The 20,454-nt window shown below is 36.9% G+C and overlaps 1 protein-coding gene across 1 annotated transcript in view; it reads left to right on the plus strand.

Moving 5' to 3' along the window:
• ssh (Protein phosphatase Slingshot) overlaps positions 1–4,526 on the plus strand; it is a 412,359-nt gene extending 407,833 nt beyond the window's left edge. The window contains exon 14 of the mRNA XM_090391626.1: positions 119–4,526. Coding sequence (XP_090247752.1) covers positions 119–2,808 — 2,690 coding nt within the window. The 3' untranslated portion in view covers positions 2,809–4,526. The remainder of the gene's footprint in view (positions 1–118) is intronic.
• Positions 4,527–20,454: the final 15,928 nt, after the last annotated feature.

Below are 20,454 nucleotides of genomic sequence, written 5' to 3' on the forward strand. Positions count from 1 at the left end.
TGGCTTTATATATATTTAAAAAAAAAAAAAAACTAAGTATTAAGTATATGAGTTTTACTGTATTTTTTAATTATTTGTTTTATGGAAATATTGATATCAATTCATCATTATTTTCTAGTAACAAAAGAAGAATTTCGAAAAAATGGAAGAAATCGTGGAAAGCGCTATGGTACTGATTCGACATGTTATGAGTTTTTGGAAAAAATGATCTCTATCCCACATTGGATTACAAAAGAAAGTGAAAGTAGTAATCCACAATCTTTTGTCATATCAGATTTAGAAAACAGTGTTGAAAATCTACTTATGGCCAATAATGTAATTCCTAGGGTATCTTCTGTCAAGGACAGGATTAATGAACTTGAATCTCATGTTCATGCTACTCCCAATGTTCAGAAACCTGGTAAAAATGATAAGACTAATAATCTACACAGTCGTCCTGGTTTAGTACTTAATTTAGCTACACACTTTGAATCTGGATCCAAACCAAGTACACCTTCTCCCATTGATGATGGATTGTTAATGGAAACATCACCATCTGAACAGGAGATAGTAGAGCCAGTGCTTTCACAAACTAAACCACCTGTATCCAAACATCATGCAGTTCTGGTAAAGCCAAATTCATGGTCACTGGAAAGTATATGCATGAGAAATATAGAAAATGCTGAAAATGTGCACTCATCTGAGCAAAACACAGATGTTTCTGAATCTGTTTTGGAGTCATCTGAACAACTACTTCATGGAAACTTGGAAGAATCACATAATGATAATTTTAAGAGGATATCGCATGAGGAAAAAGTTCACAGCAACAAGAACTGCACTCATGTTGATCAGTTGTGTATGTGCAGTACAGTATTGCTTCTGTCACAAGTAATTAACTGTGATAGTCCATCCTTCGATAATGAAGACAGCCTTGTTATTTTCCCAAAGAAAGCTAGTCATATCTCAAAACATACAGCTCTCAAATCAAGTTGTGAGGAATCCAGTGTGATTCTTTCAAAAGCGGATGACAGTTTGAATGTACCGCAAACAAATACCTGTCATTCACCCATTGATTTAGCTGTATGTGATAAAGCAATATTTGCACAGATACCTCATTCAAAACCACAACCAGTTATGTCTGCAGATCTCACTCAAGATTTATACCATCATATTCCGAATTATCCAAATGAATTGCATCAGCCAAAGGTTTCAAAATCTGCATTCAGTGCATCTTCTTTAGAAGATCCATTATCATTATTTCAATCATCTGTTCTACCTAACAGTTCACAAAATTTGACAATTAAGAATGAGTTTTCCTATGAGAAAGAGGACATTCCATGGACTCCTGGAACAGTATGGAGGACTAAGCAGCAAATAGAAGAAAAAAATCTAATCAGAACAGGATCTTTTGATAATGGTTTTCCAGTGCACCCACATTCTACACCATCCACCCCACCAGATTTGGGTCCTTTACCTGCAAAGCCTGTTCAGCGTTCACAAAGTCTTCGTAGTGAACACAGAACAGATTCCATATTTCCTGGAAAATGGTACCCATTACCATCCCTTGTGTCAACTCCTAGGATTTTACACAATAACCCATATGGATATTTGAAAAACAAAAAAAAAAGTGACATAGTACATAGTGTTAGTACTCCATCAGTAGTTGAAGCTGTAAATAAAGTGATTTGTGGAACTCATGAAATTCTTGCAAGTGCCATTCAGTCACTCCCTGCCAGTCGGCACAGTGTTCCTACATCTGAGTGCAGTACACCTTTACCAAAGTCAAAGCAGAACTTTGGCAGCATTTCTTCACTTCCTGATATAAATATTTCAGACTCTTCATTGCCTGATATTGGTAAATTATTGGTATCAAATGTAAAAGATAATTCCCCACCTGTATCAGTAAAGCATCAGAAAGAATCGCCTGAGAACTTCAAGACTAAGTTTATACCTCTACAGAAAAGTTGTACAGACTGTTCTTTGTCCTTGATAGAACAAATGAAAGTTGTTAAAGACAGCAGTCAGAATCTAGTCACTAGTGATATCTTGCCAGATAATAATAATAGTAAAGATGTAAGTATAGTAAAAAGAATTAAAAAAGAACTTGAAGCCAAATCTACTAGTGAAATAGTCAAGAAAGATTCATTACTTTGTCTGGAAAGTAATGAGATAGTTGATGCATGGAGGTGTAGACATATTTCATCAGCAGGAAAATCAGCAAGTACTCCATCATCTCCTGATATGGATATTCGAACTACAAACTGTGCCTGCACAGAACTGACTAGAAATAGTGATTTGCTTTTAAACAGACAATTTGGTGTCTCAACTGATATAAATTTATGCAAAACTTATTTAATAGAAGAAAAATTACAACCACCTCCACCTACTCCTCATCGGAAAGCCAGTTTAGATTTGGACTGCTTTAGAAAGTCAACTCCTTTATCTTCAAAACAGTGCCATTCCCATGCATATACTCACTCTGGTGATTCTTCTGCACTGAATACTAATTTAAATAACCAGAATTTAATTAGATCATCAAAGACAACTCTAGGTACTAATGGCTTTCAAAAAAGTAACTTGGAAATGGAACATTCTCAACACATCTTAAAAGAAAGCCACCAATCATTAGATACTCCTATAATTTGTCATGGGAGGCCACCTGTCTCAAAAAATGCAAGTTCTTGCATAGTAATGCCTCTTCCACCATCCTCTCCACCAGGTTCCCTAGGACTAACAAGAAAAGCACGTAAGCAGCAAGGAAGTAGCCATCCTTTGAGTAAGTTAACTATTAGACAGAGGCATACCAATCCGCTCTATAATACAATGTGATAATATGCTTTGCTAAGAGTTCTAAATTGTATTTGTAAAAATGTTGTCATTATAATGTTCATTTTATTTTATTTTTTTAGGTCTAAAACAGGTATTTCATTTTAGAAATGCCTTATTTATTCTGCAAATGGCATGTATGATGAAAAACCTAGAATTTGTTTTATTTTTCTGACTTTTGAGTGTGTAATTCCAAATTTTGTTTAAAAAAAGCTTAAAGGCTGGTTGGTTCTAATATTACTCAATTTTTCTGGTGTCTGAAAATGTTATAAATCAGTGTAATCTATTTTATGCTTTTGGTATAAAATTCAGAATGATATTTTTAGCTGGTAGATTTCTATGTGAAATAAAAATGGGTCACTTCCACCCCCCCTCCAGAAATATAACTTTTATAATGGTTGGATATCAAGCCTTGTATCTGTTCACCATAATTTGATACATAGCTGACACATGATGTTCTAGCATTTTAAAAGCATTTCATATAGTTGTGAATTACACTGGATTGTGTTGCTGCTGAATATGTTTAACATACTAGAGTGATATGAATAATACTTGATTAAAGTAACTTCAAGAAGATATGAAACCTTTAAGGAAATGAAATTTACTTATGAAATTGTTTATACCAATGGTAGGTAAAAATCTCAGACCGTACTCTCTCTCACAGCTTGTTAACCTTATAATATAAGAGTGTGCCATATTCAACCCGTTACTCATTATTTTAAATCGCACTTTGTGAATGACCCACAGTATTATGTTAATATGTGAATAGAAATTAATAGTTTAACATGGGACCAGTAATATCAAGTTGAAGCTAAAATATGTTAAATTATTGAATCTTGCATGGTGTTAGAACTTCATCTGAATTCATCTGTGATTTTATATAACTTATATCATCATTAATAAGTTAGCTTCTTAAAAAATCTTTAAATATTTTTTTGCTTTTTTTTAATATGATGTATAAGTCTAAAGTATTAAGAAATTATATGCAGGACACGTTTTTGTTCTCTTTATAATGTTAGTCATAATGTGAAGTATTTAAAGATCACAACACAAAAATGAATGTTTATTTATTATAACATGGTTTGATAATGGGAAAAAATTCGTTGTGTGATGTGCTGTATTAATTTCAGTATATATGTTATAATTTTATTAAGATTGTTCCTAATCTGCAGAGTGTCCTCCCAAGTCATATTTAAATATGTTTGACTTTTCTGTGGTTTCATTTTTGGTGCATTGTAAATATTGCTGTCATGAAATCACAGTGATACAGTGCTGGAGGTTGTCTCAATAATGTCCAGTGTCTCTTATCACCTGTTTCACGCTGTAAAGAATGAACATCTATATATGCTATTTATCCCACCCTTCTCTCTATTTTTTTTTAATTCTTTTAATCAAGTATCATTTCTAGTTATCCATAAAAATGATTCTTGATAAAGTTTAAACTGGACTGGAAGAACATTGCCAAACTTTTATACATCTCGAACTCTGCTCTTCCATCTAGCATGTAAATATAAGTTCAGTTTGTTTTGCTAGCCGCTGTTATTTGTACAGGCTTGTTTATTGTAAAATGTAGTGTCCTATGGGCTGATTGTGAAACTCATGCTATCAACAGAAACAGATTATTTAAAAAAAAAAAAAAAGAAGAAGAAGAAAAAGAAAAAAAAAAGAAGAGAAAAAACCCAGGAAATCCAAATAAAGATTGGTAAACAACTTGAAACCTTAGTTTCATAATTTTACTTAAGATTAATAAAAATATAACACAACATGAAAACAGTTACATTCATTTCCCATAGTTTGCCAAATCAGTTAATTAAAAATATCTATACAAAGCCTACACCTCCTAAATCTCTGTGGCTGTATTTGTCATACACACAAAACACTAAATTAATTTGCTACAACATTAATAAAGTCAATGAATAAGGATTAAATCCCTTGTTTCAGAACCAGGATAGTAATTAAGAACTTTAATATACTTAAATATAAAGAGCCGATAGGCTTCATTTCGGCGATATAAACATTATTTAAATTAAGGGGATATTAAATCCCACATTGTTTTAAAACCGAATAAGAAACTCAAAGATTGGAATCGGAGAGTTTCATGCCGAATATAGTATAATAAACTATAAAAGTATCAGCGACTACTAGTGTGAGCTAATACAAGTAGTCCGAGTACGTAGTACAAACTCGGGCAACTCGCAGCAAAGGTGGTATGGTAAAGTTCTGACTGCTATTTTTGGTATTTTCCATAATGTAAAACATTTCCTAGGAAATGTATGTGGTTATTACATTATGGTGGGAGGTCACTACCCAGACCGGTTTCAGCCTTTATTGAGGCTTCATCAGTGAGTAGCTAGACCAAATTAATACCAAAGGGTATAGCGAAAAGAACATATAATTTGAAAAGTAAAGGGGATAAAAACAATAAGGGATTTTTATCCCCTTTACTTATCAACCTCGCCAGAAAAAATAGCTGTTTGGCTTTTCATCTTAGTTATAATATAATATAGTGGCACACCTTTCTGGCATTCGTATAGCAAAGGTATGTAAGTTATTTTCACTTAAACCTTGATATCATCTAGGTCACTGATGAAACCTCAAAAAAGGTTGAAACCGGTCTGGGTAGTGACCTCTCTTCATAATGTAAAGCAGTACTACATCTCCTAGGAGCTGAGTGTTTTTACATTATGAGAAAATATCAAGAATAGTGAGGGAGCTTGCTCCACTTTTGCATCGAGTTGCCTTGGTGTGGCACCACCAAGTGGTCACTTACGCTTGGATCCGCCGACAGTTCGTCGGCATAAAACGTTTAGATCGTAGTTTTCCATCTTAGAATTTCGCATACTGGCTGAAAAACAATAAGGGATTTTTATCCCCTTGTCAACCTCACCAGACAGAAAAAATAGCTGTGTGGCTTTTCATCTTAACTGATAGGTTAGTTACCGTATTTTACTGTAACTCGTTTATTTTAACAAAAATAAGATACTGCTGTTTATATTTTTTAAGTGTAATTATTTCAGCTAACGCCTTTTTTTTATTATTCCCGTATAGGGAGTAGGCGAGTTCGTTTCAGCCCTGTCTAACTTTTGGAGACTGAGTGGGCAGTTCAATTTCCACTGGTACCCAATCAGATAGCTGGCCCAAGGCCATCACTAATTAAGCTGCACGCAGTGAAGAGAGACAGCTGGACAAGTGCTGCCATCTCATGGTTCCTAATCCATACACAACATATTTAATGTCTGAAATAATGTGGGTTCTGTGGTCGTTTTTCTTGAGTTTCTGGGAGAAAAAATCCGCTTGCCCGTGCCAGAGATCGACTAACTCAGGAACCGGTCGTAAAAAGGCTTAGAAAAATTTCTTCTAGTTACCGACTAGATTCGAAACAAAGTCTTCCTTTGTGGGTCAAGCACTGTGATGTGCAAACTCCACATCCACAGAGCTACACAGGCTGTTAACGTAATTATTTAATTCATTTATATGTTTATATTGGATATAAATATTTATTTTGCATTTGATAGTATATTATTATTATTTGTGACACCTCTGCAATGAGTGTTTGGATTCCTTGGAGTTTAAAGACTGATCATAACGCCTACTGTACAACTCTATCTCCACCACCACACCGAACCTCTACTACCAATCATCTACATCAACGCCATCTAGTGCCCACCACAACAAGAATTTTTGTCTGTAAATTGCGTGTATTCTGAAGGTCGATTTGTCTGTACTTGGATATAAACAAACTAGAGGCATAACTAACCCATTTCTCCTCATGAAAAACCCATTCTAAGTTAGAGAGCTCATCATTGGCTAAACATTTTGATGATTCAGATGCAGCAATTTTAACAGTTATGTGGGACAAAATTCAACGACTAAATGCTATTAGTAAATCTCTACGTGATCCCGATATGGATTTATTGTTAGCTAATAACTTATGGTAGTCTTTACTTGGTTTTATTTCAGATATAAGAAATAGTTTGACCGCACGGTTAGCCTAGTGGCTGTGTGCTTCGCAACCATATGCCTGGGGAAGGAGTGTCCTACGTTCGATTCTCGTCAGTGATGTGAGGAGTTGAAGGATCTTCCTCAGCCAAAAGCTAAGTTAGCCGGTCTTGGGCGTGGACAGTAGGGATTTTCCCCAAGTTTATCCTGCGGTTTTTCATCCTGCAAAGCAGGCAAACCGGCCTTGAGAATTCAACACTACGGACATAGTGTTGACTACCTTATCATGTGAACGGTTTGAGGTCCGATGATTAATAAACCCTCGATACCGCAAGCTAAATGAGGTTAAAAGGAAAACGAGATGTAATGAGAAATATTTTTGCTGCTTTAAATGAACAAGCGAATTTTTTAACAGATGAGAAAAAATTTAAAGATGAGAAGGAAAGAACGAAAAAAAATGTGAGACGAAGTTTCACAATCTAACAAAGATCATATTACATGGGGGAGAGAATTTAATAGTTAATGCTTTTAATGTCATTTGTGTAAAGCTAATTTTGGAAATAATAAAAGAGCAAAAAGCTATTATTATAACGGTGCCTCCATGGAGTCAAAAGACTCATCGCTGGAGACCCTATGACACACTAACCATTATTCACACGATGCTTATCATACTTCTTAAATTCATTTCACCCATTCACAACTCTCCAAGCAAAATATCTAGTTAACCACACTCTTACACAATCTCCAGGGATGACCCCTCGTTCTCTCCCTTCCTGCACTAGTCTTAAAAAAGTCATCAGTATCAATCCCATATATTTATATGCCTCTATCATATCTCCTCCCCTACGTCTATCAGCTAGTTTTTGGAGTCCACAGATCTTCAATCTAACTTCGTAGGAAACATCCCACAGACCTGCAACAATCTTTGTAACTCGCCTCTGAATACTCCCCATTTCTTCATCAAGAAATGGGGAGTATTCACAAGAAATCCAGGAGACCAGATCTGTGCGCAATAGTCGAAACGTGGTCTTATTAATGCCTTATAAAGTGGGACAATCACATCCTTATCCTTGCTTGTCAGTGTGTTCTTCAACAACCATATAATTTGATGTGATGTTTTGGCAACCTTTGCAATATGCCCTTTAAATTTCTCTGTCCACAATAACTCCCAAGTCCCTTAAACAGCATGTGGTCTCATCCTCCCAAAGTGCACCTTACACTTGGCCACGTTAAACTGACAATCATTTACCTTAGCCCATACCGTCACCCTGCAAGATATCTACATAATCTGAATTGACTATCGCTCTCCTAATTTTGCATCATCAGCAAACTAGTGGATTTTAAATTATTTCCAATATCATTAATGTACAAACTACACAATAGAGGACCTAGCCCTGAGGTAGACCACTAGTCTCCAGGAGAAGGCAGGTGACTAGTGTACCTCAGGGCTCAGTGCTTGGTCCACTCTTTAATATCTATCCACCAGCCGCCCTCTAATCCAAATCACCAGCTTCGCATCCATACTCGTTTGCTCCAATTTATGCAACAGTTCCGTGTGGAATCCTGTCAAATGCCTTTGCAAAGTCCAGCAGTGTCATTGAATAAGAATTTCCTTTATTCAACTCCACTGTTACTTTATTATAGAAAGTAAGCAAGTTACTAAGGCAAGATCTATCCTTCACAAAACTATGTTGCCCCTTATAAAGTATACTGCTGTCCACACAGTCCTGAATTATAACTTTTACCAATTTTTCCAAAACCTTACCCACCACTCCAGATATATTGATTGGTCTATAATTTGCTACCTCTGCCTTGGAGCCTCCTTATGCAGTGGAATTATTTTCCCCTCTTTCCAGTCTTTTGGAACTTTACCAGAACTGAGGCTTAAACAGCCTGGTTAGAGCAGATGTTAATTCTCTTGAACATTCTCGTAACACGTTGGCCGATATGCTAACACTGCCATATAACCCAATGGCAGTGTTAGCATTATGGTTCTGTAATATACTAAGTACGTCTATTTCTAGACTCTCATCGGTCAATGACACATTCGGCACTGCAATATCACAACCAAGATGGTGCACTTTTCAAAATGATCACTAAGAAACTCAACTATTTGATTTGCTTCTGTAATTTCCATACCATCAATACTTTTTAAATTAATCCTTCCATGGTTATTCTCCCTTTCACTTGCCACATAGCAAAATAACTTCTTGGGATTTCTTTTGGACTCATCAGCTAGCTTCCTGATAATTAGTTTTGGCTTTCCTTACCAAGCAGGTTACTCTCTTTGAATGTATCTTGTACCTGCTGAAGGGAACATTCATCACCTTTTTCTTTATACTTCCACCACAACCTTTTCTTTATCTGCAACTCCTTAATAATATTATTCATCCATCTTATTCCTACTTGATTTCTCCTTCTGACTGAGAATAGTCTGATAGTTTTCGTTAAATACTCCTTGACAATCTACCACGCATTATCAGCATCTCTTCCCTTCAAATTCTCATGTCATAGCACTGCTGAAATCTGACTTTTCAGCTTGTCATAATCACCAGCTTTGTAATTCCACACATACCCCTTCTTAACAGAATATTCAGTACCTCATAATCTTCCAGGTTAAGACCACATGATCGCTTTCCTCAAGGGAAGACAGTGTAATTAAATTATTTATTGATATATTCTCCGATGCTATGACCAGATTTAACACACTTGAATCTCTTTTCCCTTCAATTACATGCTGTCGCAGGTAGTTATCTCTTAACAACTATATAAATTCCATTTCCTTTGTTCCTTGTGACCATTCCTTCTCCCAAATTATGTCCCCAAAGTTAAAATCCCCATAATAATTACTCAACATTCACTCGTCATTATAATTTGCCAATACATACTATCTATATTCATTACTCCTTGGATTATAGACACAACTGATTACATATTTTGCCCTGTTGATATCCATCACACACCAAACAGCCTCAAATGGACTGCCGTCTACATACCTGTCACATTGAGACATTTTTTGAAGAAAGATATAGATCAAGATAAGTACAAGACTTAACCAAATTTTACAAATTTATTGGACTTGCTGAGCCGAGTATCTAGCTCTATGTCCCACTTTCCATCACTCCTGAATATGGACCCAAGGTATTTAAACTTCTCCACCTGCCGTAGTGGGACTCCACTTACATGTAGAGTGCACTGGGATGGCTGTCTTTAGAACACAAATGTTTAAGTTTTGGCCACACTGATCTTCATTCTGGCTTCTGCGCAAACAGCTACAAACCTATCCTGGGTCTGCTGGAGGTCATCTGTGGAAGAGCTAAGCAGAACTAGGTCATCTGCAAAAAGATGTCCAATGCTATATCTTCCAATTCTGACACACTCACTGTCTCGGCTGTAAACAACAATCCAATCCATAAACATGAAAGGAGGGGTGACAGAACACATCCTTGGTGGAGGCTAACGGAGACTGTGAAAGGTTCAGACTTTGTGCTGTTTACCCTGACACAAAACTCTGGGCATTCATATAGGGACTTGATGACAACTAATAGTTGGCTATCCACTCCATACGCTTGTACTACTTGCCAAAGCTTATCCCAAGGAACGTGGTCATATGCCTTCTCCAAGTCCACAAAACGTGTAGACATTCTTGGCATATTCCCAAGATTTCTCAAAGACTTGTCTTAAAGTGAAGATTTGGTCAGTTGTGCTTCTACCAGGACGAAAGCTACATTGTTCTTCTTGGAACTTTTACTCAACTATGCTCCTGCACCTTCTTTCCAAGCACCTAGCATATACTTTCCCAGGCAGGCTGAGCAGAGAGATGCCACGATAGTTGCTGCAATCTCTCTGATCTCCCAGAGACTGGTATTATTATGCCAGTTCTGCCATTGCTTTGATGCTCGCCCAGATATCCAAGCAGACTGACACACTCCAGTCAGCCAGAGAACTCTGTCTTGATTTAAGGCTTTTAGCATTTCGGGCAGAATTTCATCATCACTAGCAGCCTTGCCGATTTTATCGCTAAATGGATCTCTTCTGCTGTGAGACTAGTTATCACCCCGATCTGCAGCTCTTGGGTGTCCACAACTGCTTGGCCACCTGGGTTAAGAAGTCTCTCAGAGTATTCCCTCCATCTGTGGAGGATATCCTTCTCGATTTTTAAAAGTGCACCATCAGGCCTTAATTGCCCTTGCTGTGTACACGATTTCCTCCCTCGAAGGTGGCAGATGGCCTGCCAGAATAATTTGTTTGCATTTGCATAGGATGAGTCTAATCTTTCTCCAAAGGATTCCCAAGCCTTGCTTTGCTGTCTTTACTGCCTCAGCGTACCGGAAACGCATCTCAGATGACCTGACCTTAAGCCATGTTAGGTAGGCCTCCTTTTGTGCCCAGACAGCTTTTTGGACCTTTTGGTTCCACCAAGGTGTCCTTTTCTCACTGCCCGTCTCTACGCCGAGTCGCTTTCTGCCACAGCATGAGAGTGCAGAGGCAGTGACAGCAGTTCTGAACAGCTCCAACTCCTCAACATCTGCAGTATGCTTGGGAATCTCTGAACCTGGAGGAAATGTCACCTGCAAAATTCTACCTCATAGCCTCATTTTCCAGTGCCTCCCATTTCAGGCAGTATAGCTGCTTAGGCCTACCAGCATTGATGGTAGCATCTGGTTTCTGAAGCTGTAGAGTGCAGACAGTTCTGCCCCTCTCCTACACGAACGTCCAGCACTGAGGAAAATAGGTCTGCTGAGACTATAAAGAAGTCAATCAGAGACCTTTGTACAAGTGTATCCCTGTACCAGGTATACTTATGGACTTCTCGGTGCTGGAAGAAGGTATTCATTATGGACAAGCTGTTAATACAGCAGAAGTCCAATAATTTCAACCCATTCGCGTTAAGGTCAGCGTTTCCGTTAGTCCCAGCTACACCCGCTCTACGTCTGGTTATCTGTTCCAACGTGCATTGAAGTCACCCATTAGCAAGACTGATCCATGTCTGCCACCCTGTCAAAAGCAGCATCCACTTCCTCTAGGAAGGCAGAGTATTCTGACCCCAGATAATAATGATAATGATGATAAAGGAAGAAAATTCTTCGATAAAAAATACGTACACATTTATAATCGATGGGTTAAGGTCTACTTTTCCGAACGTAGAAACAATTTTAAAAATATTTTTGAAGATGCCTATTTCAAATGCAAGTGCTGAACGCGCATTTTCAGTGTTGAAACGAATAATAAAAAATATTTAACAAGCAACTTGTACCAAAATAAAACAAGTGACCTATCGTTATTATGCATTAGATGTAATGGACTGGATTAATTGTGATGACATATTTGCTAAAAGCAAAGCCAGAAAAAAAAACTTTATTTTTTTTTAAATTTAAATTTGAACTGATTTATTTTAATACTTTTCTTAAATGCAAATATATGTATACTAATATTGCGTTATGATTTTATTAATATGAGTTAATATGGAACTGTCGACTTTTATTTTCAATAAACTATAAAAAAAAAATCAACTAACCTTTTATTCCCTAATAGGGAGTAGACGAGGCCTTTATACCCTATCTAGCTTTTGGAGACTGAGTGGGCAGTTCAATCTCCACCGGTAGCCAATCAGTGATAGCTTGCCCATGTCTATCACTAATTATAGCAGCAGCTGATGAAGAGGCTGGCACACAAGTGCTGCCATCTCTTGGTACCTAACCCTAACAAGATATGTCACTGTCTGAAATAATGTGGGTACTACGGTCGATTTTCTTGAGTTTACGGGACGAAACCCGAGTTTCCGGGAGGAAAAACCCGCTTGCCTGTGCCAGAGATCGACTAACTCGGGAACCGGTCGAAGATAGGCTTAGAAAAAGTTCCTCCGGTCAGCGACTAGACTAGAACCTAGGTCTAACTTCAAGCAGCCAAGTGCAGAGGATGCAAGCGCCACTTCCACTGAGCTACACAGGCCTGGCCAATAAACTAAAAAAAAAAAAAAAAAACTTGGTAAGAATTTAACTGGAATAGAGACTGTTCTTTTGAGGCTCATAATGATGTTTCGCCCAGGGTCTGCAAAAGTATAAATGCGGCCCTTCCAAAAACACGTTTCTTGGACATCACCTTTTTACCATACACAATAATCAGTTCACAGTGAATGTCACCTGGTGAAGCCTCTTTACTTCCAAAAAAATGATTAATTTTATGGACACCTGTTTTGGACCATACTCGCACAGTAGACGTCATTTTGCATCTGGAATTAGCTGTGAAGCCACAGTAGCACCACACTGCAATGGAAAACTTTTCGAGTGTTATTAACAAGCCTATCTGTACACCGTGTTTTATCGTAGAAATACAACTTTTCACTTTTTTTTAACATTTGTTTTTAATTTTGCTTCCTATATATTAGCGGTTTTCCAGTTAAACTATATTCCATCAGCTTTAATGGCAAGAAGACTGATGTTTTTAAATATAATATATAATACTTGGCGCCGTGACAACCCAATAAGCAATTAAGACACTAAATAAGAGTAGCAAGCTTGGAGGGCAGCAAAAACTGAAATCCTCAAAAAATAATAATTTAATATTATTATTATTATTATTAGACACCTCCAGTTAGTCCTAAGACTCGTCGAGGGAGGGCACCAACTCTCCGTCTCCACCACTCAACCTCATCCACAAACTGCTCATCTACACCAACACCATCAACTGTTCACCATCACCACTATTATTTTCACAGACAATCGAATTTTTACTTCTTATTTGAAATACTTTATTCAGACAGAAGGTTCTTCCGAGGCACACGAATTACCGTATTTTTTCAAATATAACTCGCCTTCGTGTGTATCTCGCACCCCTGATTTTAATTTACGAAAAAATAATCTTTCGCATATACATTGCGCACGAAAAAAAAAATTAAAACTGATAGTGAATGTTGTTATGGAAGCTTCGGATATTTTGAAATTCGGTTGAAGAGTCAGCATTCTACCTCAACAATCGTCGGTTTGCCTTTGTCATCGACTCGTGTGATCGTTTCTTCGCACCAAAGAATAACAGAAAACAGCGAAAAAAAAAAGTGATAATGTGCACAACTGGAAGTGAACAACAGCGATCCACAATCATGCTCGCAATTACTGCAGATGGAAGAGTCGACTTCTTATGAAATATTCGAAAGGAAAACAATACCGAAGGGGAAATTTCCCCCTGGAATTCATGTAAGAGTTCAAGAAAAATGGTGGATGGACACTACAATGGTTCAACTTTGGATTAGAACAGTTTGGGATAAATGGCCATGGGTGTTATTTCCACACCCGATTCTCATGTGGGATAAACTTAAGACCTGAAATAGTAAAAGAACTTTCGGATGTGAAGACCGGTGTGGCCATTATTCCTGGAGGTCTTACACCTTGTCAACAAACCAAGGACTGGTACGAAAATTCTACACAAAGTGGATGGCAACCGGCAGTTGCGACCTGACTCCATCAGAGAAGATTAAGAGACCATCATTAGAACTGTTGTCCAATTGTCCAACCAGATTTTTAGAGCTTGGGAAATTATTTTTCAGACATAATTGCCAAGTTTTTTTAATAAAAAGAAAAGGAAAAAACCGGCATCTCACCAGCCCTGATTGGGAGCGATGACGGCATTATTTGGGTAGATGACCTTGACAATGCACACGAGGGAACTGCTCTTAAGACCGAATGTAGCGATAGCGAATAGATTTCTGGTAAGTTATACCCATTTTTTTAAACTTATCTTATGATTCCAAAATGATAAAAGGACAAGCAATAATTAAACTGTTTGTTTTAATTTAATTTAATTACAGAACCATTGTCGCTAAATATCAAATATATCGAGTGTTGAAGGTGAGTGGCCAATTACATAAATAACGTTGACAATTGAAATTTAAATACGTTCATTTTATAAATAATGTGAGCAATTATAAAGTATAATGAGGATTTAATTATAAATGTCAATTTAGTTTTTTCCTGAAAAACTTGTTTCCGAAAATCCCCATATATAATATATATATATATATATATATTTCGCACCACGAGTTTTTAACTTCAATTATGGGGGTAAAAAGTGCGTTATATTCGAATATTATTGTTTTTGTGTTTTATTATGTTTATATTTTATTTTAAAAATATCACTATCGCCTTTTATTCCAGTATAGGGAGTATGAGAGACCGTTTTAGCTCTATCTAACTTTTGGAGACGGAGGAGGTAGTTCAATCCCCACCGGTAGCCAATCAGATGTCAGATAGCTGGGAAGTGTGTCCATCTTGTGGTCCCTAACTAACATTATTTTTACAATCTGCAAGTTCTAGGATCAGATTCTACAGGTTCTACGATCGATTTTCTTGAGTTTATGGGACTAAAATACCTGCTTGCACGTGTCGGAGATCGCCTAACTCAGAAACCGGTAGAAAAATGGTTTAGTAAAAATTCCTCTAGTTGATGACTAGAACTTACGACGCTTTCTTCAAACAGTGTAGTGCAGGGGTCAGCAACCAGCGGCTCTTTGAATGAATAATTGCGGCTCTTTTCGTTATTAAACGAGCTATCTAAACATAGAAGTAAAAATAAATATTTTGTAGGTCAAATGACCCCTAACCATATGTCGATACTCAAAAAACGTTAGTTTACATTGGGCCCGATCAGCCAGGCAGAGCGCTACTTTGTAGCGAAAATTAATCGCTACAAACTAAATTAATTTGTAGCGAATGGCGATCGCTACGATCGAGCAGTTGGCTCGGACGCATTTATGACGTCACGCTAGGCTAGCACATGTGGCGTTTGCCTGTCTGAACGTGCCCATTGTCTCAGCATGTAGTGCAGGTGTGGTATGTAAATCTGCTCACTTTGTTAAAATAAGTAAAGGTTTTGTAGTGGACGTTGCTGTGCTTTTATTTACTGGTGATTATGTTAGGTAACGTGAATATTGTAACATTCAATTAAATATTAACAAAATAAAAATATTTTTATAGTATTTAAAATGGCAGCAAAGAAGAGAAAGATAGAACAAGAAACTCGGGAGTTTATAAGTGAATGAACCGAAACCCTCGCATTTGTAGCAAATACAGCAGGATTTCCAATGTGTTTAATATGCCATGAATATGCAAAGACATTTTTTAAATAAACACGATACATTTGACAAAGCATATCCATGGGGAGATGAAAGAAAAAAGGCAGTAGAAGAGTTGGAATGCAAAGTAAATCTAACTAAATGTTCATTTTCCAAATGGATAAAAGAATCAAGAAATACAACTATTGCTTGTTTTGTGGCCGTTCAAGAAGTTGTTAAACGAGGAAAACCTTTTACGGACGGCGAAGAAAGAACGTTTTATTAAAATGTCCGAATATCTTTTCTGCGATTTTACAAACAAAGCGGAAATAATTACAAAAGACATGCCATTATCTGCTAAGATTTTAAGGGACAGAACTATACGAATGGCAGAAGATATCAAATCAGCAGGTTACAGATCTAAATTCAACACCAGGATTCTCCATTGCCTGTGACGAATCATGTGATGTGGATGACATTGCACAGATTGTACTTATTTGTAGATACATAAACTCTCAAGAACCTCAGGAAGAATTACTCGATATACTGCCATTCTCAGGACAAACTTGTGGAGAAGACATTGAATCTGCTGTTACCACTTGCTTGAAAAGTAAGGGTATTAATATTAACAAAATAATATCTATTGCGACCGATGGGGCGCCGAGCATGAAAGGTACAAAAAAAAAGGTTTTGTTTCTTTATTTAAAAAAACAAATTTTGCATGACGTATTTTCCTTTTAGTGCATAATCCATCAAGAGATACTTTGTGCATAAACTTTTCCAAAAGAAATAATAGTAGTGATGGATTTGGTTGTAGATATTGTTAACAAAATAATGGCAATACCACTACATCATCGGAAATTTTGTGAACGTCTTAAAGAATCAATTGCGAATATTCCGATCTTCTTTTCCATAACAGAATAAGACTGCTTTCCAGAGGTGCGGTGTTGATGCGATTTGCCACCTGCCTTGGAGAGGTTAAGTTGTTTCTAAGACAAAAGGACCTTGAATATGCACAGTTAGAAGATACTTATTGGTTACAAAAATTCTACTTTATGGTGGATATGACTTCCCATTTAAACGCACTAAATAAGAAACTACAGGGAAAGGGAAATACAGCAGTTTTGCTTTTAGAAGTGATTTCGTTTGAACGAAAATTATATTTGTTTGGTACAGACTTAGAGAAAGGCACATTATTACATTTTCCTACGTTGAAGAAATATCAACAAGAACAAGCTGATAATTCCATAAATTTAATCTTTTTCAAAGAAATTGTGGTAAATATGCGATCTGAATTTAAAGGGAATTTAGAAAGAACGAGGCAACTATGTCGTTTTTATTGCGACCACTTGAAATTAATCCTGCCGAATTAAATTTTTCACCTTTTGTGGAATTCAAAATTTAGAAATCTTAAAGCTGACCTGGAGGATTTGGAAAGACAAAAATCTACACTTGCAATACAACACAAATGGTCTAAAATAGATCTTAAAAAGCAAGATCAGATTGTATTTGACACGTGGAATTGTTTACCCGACACTTACATTCAATTAAAAACATACGTATTTGAACTTCTATCGATTTTCGGATCGAATATTTGGGTGAGCAAATATTTTCTCACCCAAATCGGATAGTTTCTCAATATGCGGCGTATTCGCCGCATATTGAGAAACTATCCGAAGAAGTTCAACAGCAAATGTCGCACTAAGAAGATATTTTAAATTAAAAAAATAGGTATGTTATTGGATTTTATACATATGCTTTTGTAAGGAGAAGGAAATTTTTGTTTTATAATTTAATATTTTAAAATATCATACAATTTCATGTGACATGTCACCCCTGTGTTTTACAAGTATGATAACGTGTTATTGTAAAATAAAAATAAAAAAAAACGTGCGGCTCCCTAATTTTTTTTTTTTTAACAGATATAATTTTAAAAATGGCTCTTCACTCCAAAAAGGTTGCTGAACCCTGGTCTAGTGTAAGGCTCTAAATAGAAGGTACACCAACTGGCCGCCATATTGTCCCCAGAGTTACATTCGTTTGAGCTCCTGATTCTTTCTTTTTTCTTTAAAAGTTTATTTCATAACGTTCATAAGCATTAATTTTTCTGGAATTCGTAAAGAAAAGACTTGAACAATTTAAAACAACCTCTACTTTAATTAGGCAACGATTTTTGGAAATTTTTCTAGTTTTTTTTTTCGCTTTTTCTGTGGAGGGGCCAGGGCCCATTGGACCCCTCTGAGTGCGATGAACAGCATACGCCACTTCCACTGAGATACATTGCGTTCATATTCTTATCATAAAAAATTATATTTCATAATTTAAATGTTAAAGTAAATTGTATATGAACCATTTAACACCATTTTTTATAACATGTATCCATGAATTTAGACATGGCAAAAATATTATGTAGGAGTGGCATATATACTTTCCAGGTAAAAGTATTTTGTGTTTATTATGGTCAAGTTTTGTTTTGACAATTAAACTGTAGGCGGGCCGTATTTATGCATAGGAGAAAAGTGTAAGTACAGTCCTGACTACAGGTAGATCCCGATTTTACCAGTTAACTACAGGCATACCCCCCCGTTATATAACAAATCAGTGTTTCCCCCTCACTTGTGTGTTTAATAATTTAATTACGTTTGAGTGCTTAATAAAACATTTCTGCAATAAGATTGTCACGTTTGCAGGTAACTGTAGTAGAGGGCCCCCTCGACACTTCTGTGCATGTCAGAAAAAGGAGAATCCATTCCGATAATAGGGTAATCAATCTGTCTTCTGGGATGTGTTTGTTTATTATTACAGGTCGGAAAATTTAGCTCTTCTTTTACGAACATTGTAGTTTTTGAAGTGTAACTATTTTGCTTGTATAACAGTTGGAAAAATGTACGTAGAGTATTAACAAAATTAAAAAAGGTATAGCATAAAGCAAAAATTTAACTAAGCTCATTTTTAAGAACGTTTTCTATAAAATAAAAATAATTATACAGAAAAACAGAAATTTTTTCACATGAACTTAAAAAAAAAAATCAGCTAACGCCTTTTTATTCCCGTATATACGGGAGTAGGCGAGGCCATTTAGCCCTATCTAACTTTTGGAGACTGAGTGGGCAGTTCAATCTCCACTGGTACCCAATCAGAGACAGATGGCCCAAGGCTATCACTAATTAAGCGGTACGCAGTGAAGAGAGGCGGCTCAAATGTGCCGCCATCTCGTGGTCTCTAACCCTAACACAATATATTTAATGTCTGAAATAATGTGGGTTCTACGGTCGATTTCCTTGAATTTACAGGACGAAAAACCCGAGTTTCCGGGAGGAAAAACCTGCTTGCCCGTGCCAGAGATCGACTAACTCGGGAACCGGTCGAAAAAAGGCTTAGAAAAATTTCCTCTAGTCGCCGACTAGACTCGAAACCAAGACTTCCTTCGTGCGGCCTAGCGCGGTGGTGTGCAAACGCCACATCCACTGAGCTACACAGGCTCTTCACATGAACTTAGATATTCTAAACTTACAGTTCAGAGAATTGAGAACTTTAATGTCCTAAACCGATTAATTATATATGACGTGTTGTGACACTTTTAACAAACCCCTGCAAAAAAAGGTTGAAAAAAAAAAACAAATAAATAAGCTAAAGCCTTTTATTCCCTTTCAGGGAGTAGGCGAGGCCTTTTAACCTACCTAGCTTTTGGAGACTGAGTGGGCAGTTCAATCTCCACCGGTAGCCAATCAGAGATAGCTTGCCCATGTCTATCACTAATTATAGCAGCCACCGATGAAGAGGCTGGCAAACAAGTGCTGCCATCTCTTGGTACCTAACCCTAACAAGATATGTTACTGTCTGACATAATGTGGGTACAACGGTCGATTTTCTTGAGTTTACGGGATGAAAAACCCGAGTTTCCGGGTGGAAAAACCCGTTTTCCCGTGCCAGAGATCGACTAACTCGGGAATCGGTCGAAGAAAGGCTTAGAAAAAGTTCCTCCAGTTGGAGACTAGACTTGAACTTAAGTCTGACTTCAAGCGACCAAGCGCAGAGGATGCAAGCGCCACTTCCACTGAGCTACACAGGCACTATCAAATCCTTTTAATCTTCATAGTCATCGGAATCGGTGTCCGAATCGCCATCACTTTCACTTAAACTGATCACCAAAGGTTCGCATAATTCTTCGATAATTCCGTCTCTGTCCCAATACATATTTTCCAATGAGGTGATATGAAAGCAATATTTTCCCCAGTCTTGAACTGTAATACTTTCAATCGCCTGTTCTGAAAGCTTAAAAAGTTTCGACATGTCAATATCTCCAGTTACGTTGATGGCGAATGAAACTTTTCACTTCTGCCCAAACATACTCAATAGCATTAATATCGCAATGATATGGTGGTAGCCTCAAAGTTAGAAATCCATGCTCTTTGAGCATCGTGTCGGATTTAAATAGTTTAGTTGTGGACGAGTTTCTTTTGACCAAATTAAGCAATTCAATTTTTCGCATATCTGGGGAATGAGAAATGTTATTTGCAGAGAGCCAATCCATAAGAACTTGCTTCTTATTAGACCAACTTATTGGAACTTTGTTTTTAATGAATAGAGTGATATGAAGCGTTATCAATTATAACAACAGCATTTTTAGGAAGGTTTGGAATCAGTTTGCAAATGAATTCTTC

This window comes from Typopeltis vanoorti, chromosome 4 (genome assembly GCF_054136105.1).
Source record: "Typopeltis vanoorti isolate ZY-2024b chromosome 4, IOZ_Tvanoo_1.0, whole genome shotgun sequence".
Taxonomy (NCBI): domain Eukaryota; kingdom Metazoa; phylum Arthropoda; class Arachnida; order Uropygi; family Thelyphonidae; genus Typopeltis; species Typopeltis vanoorti.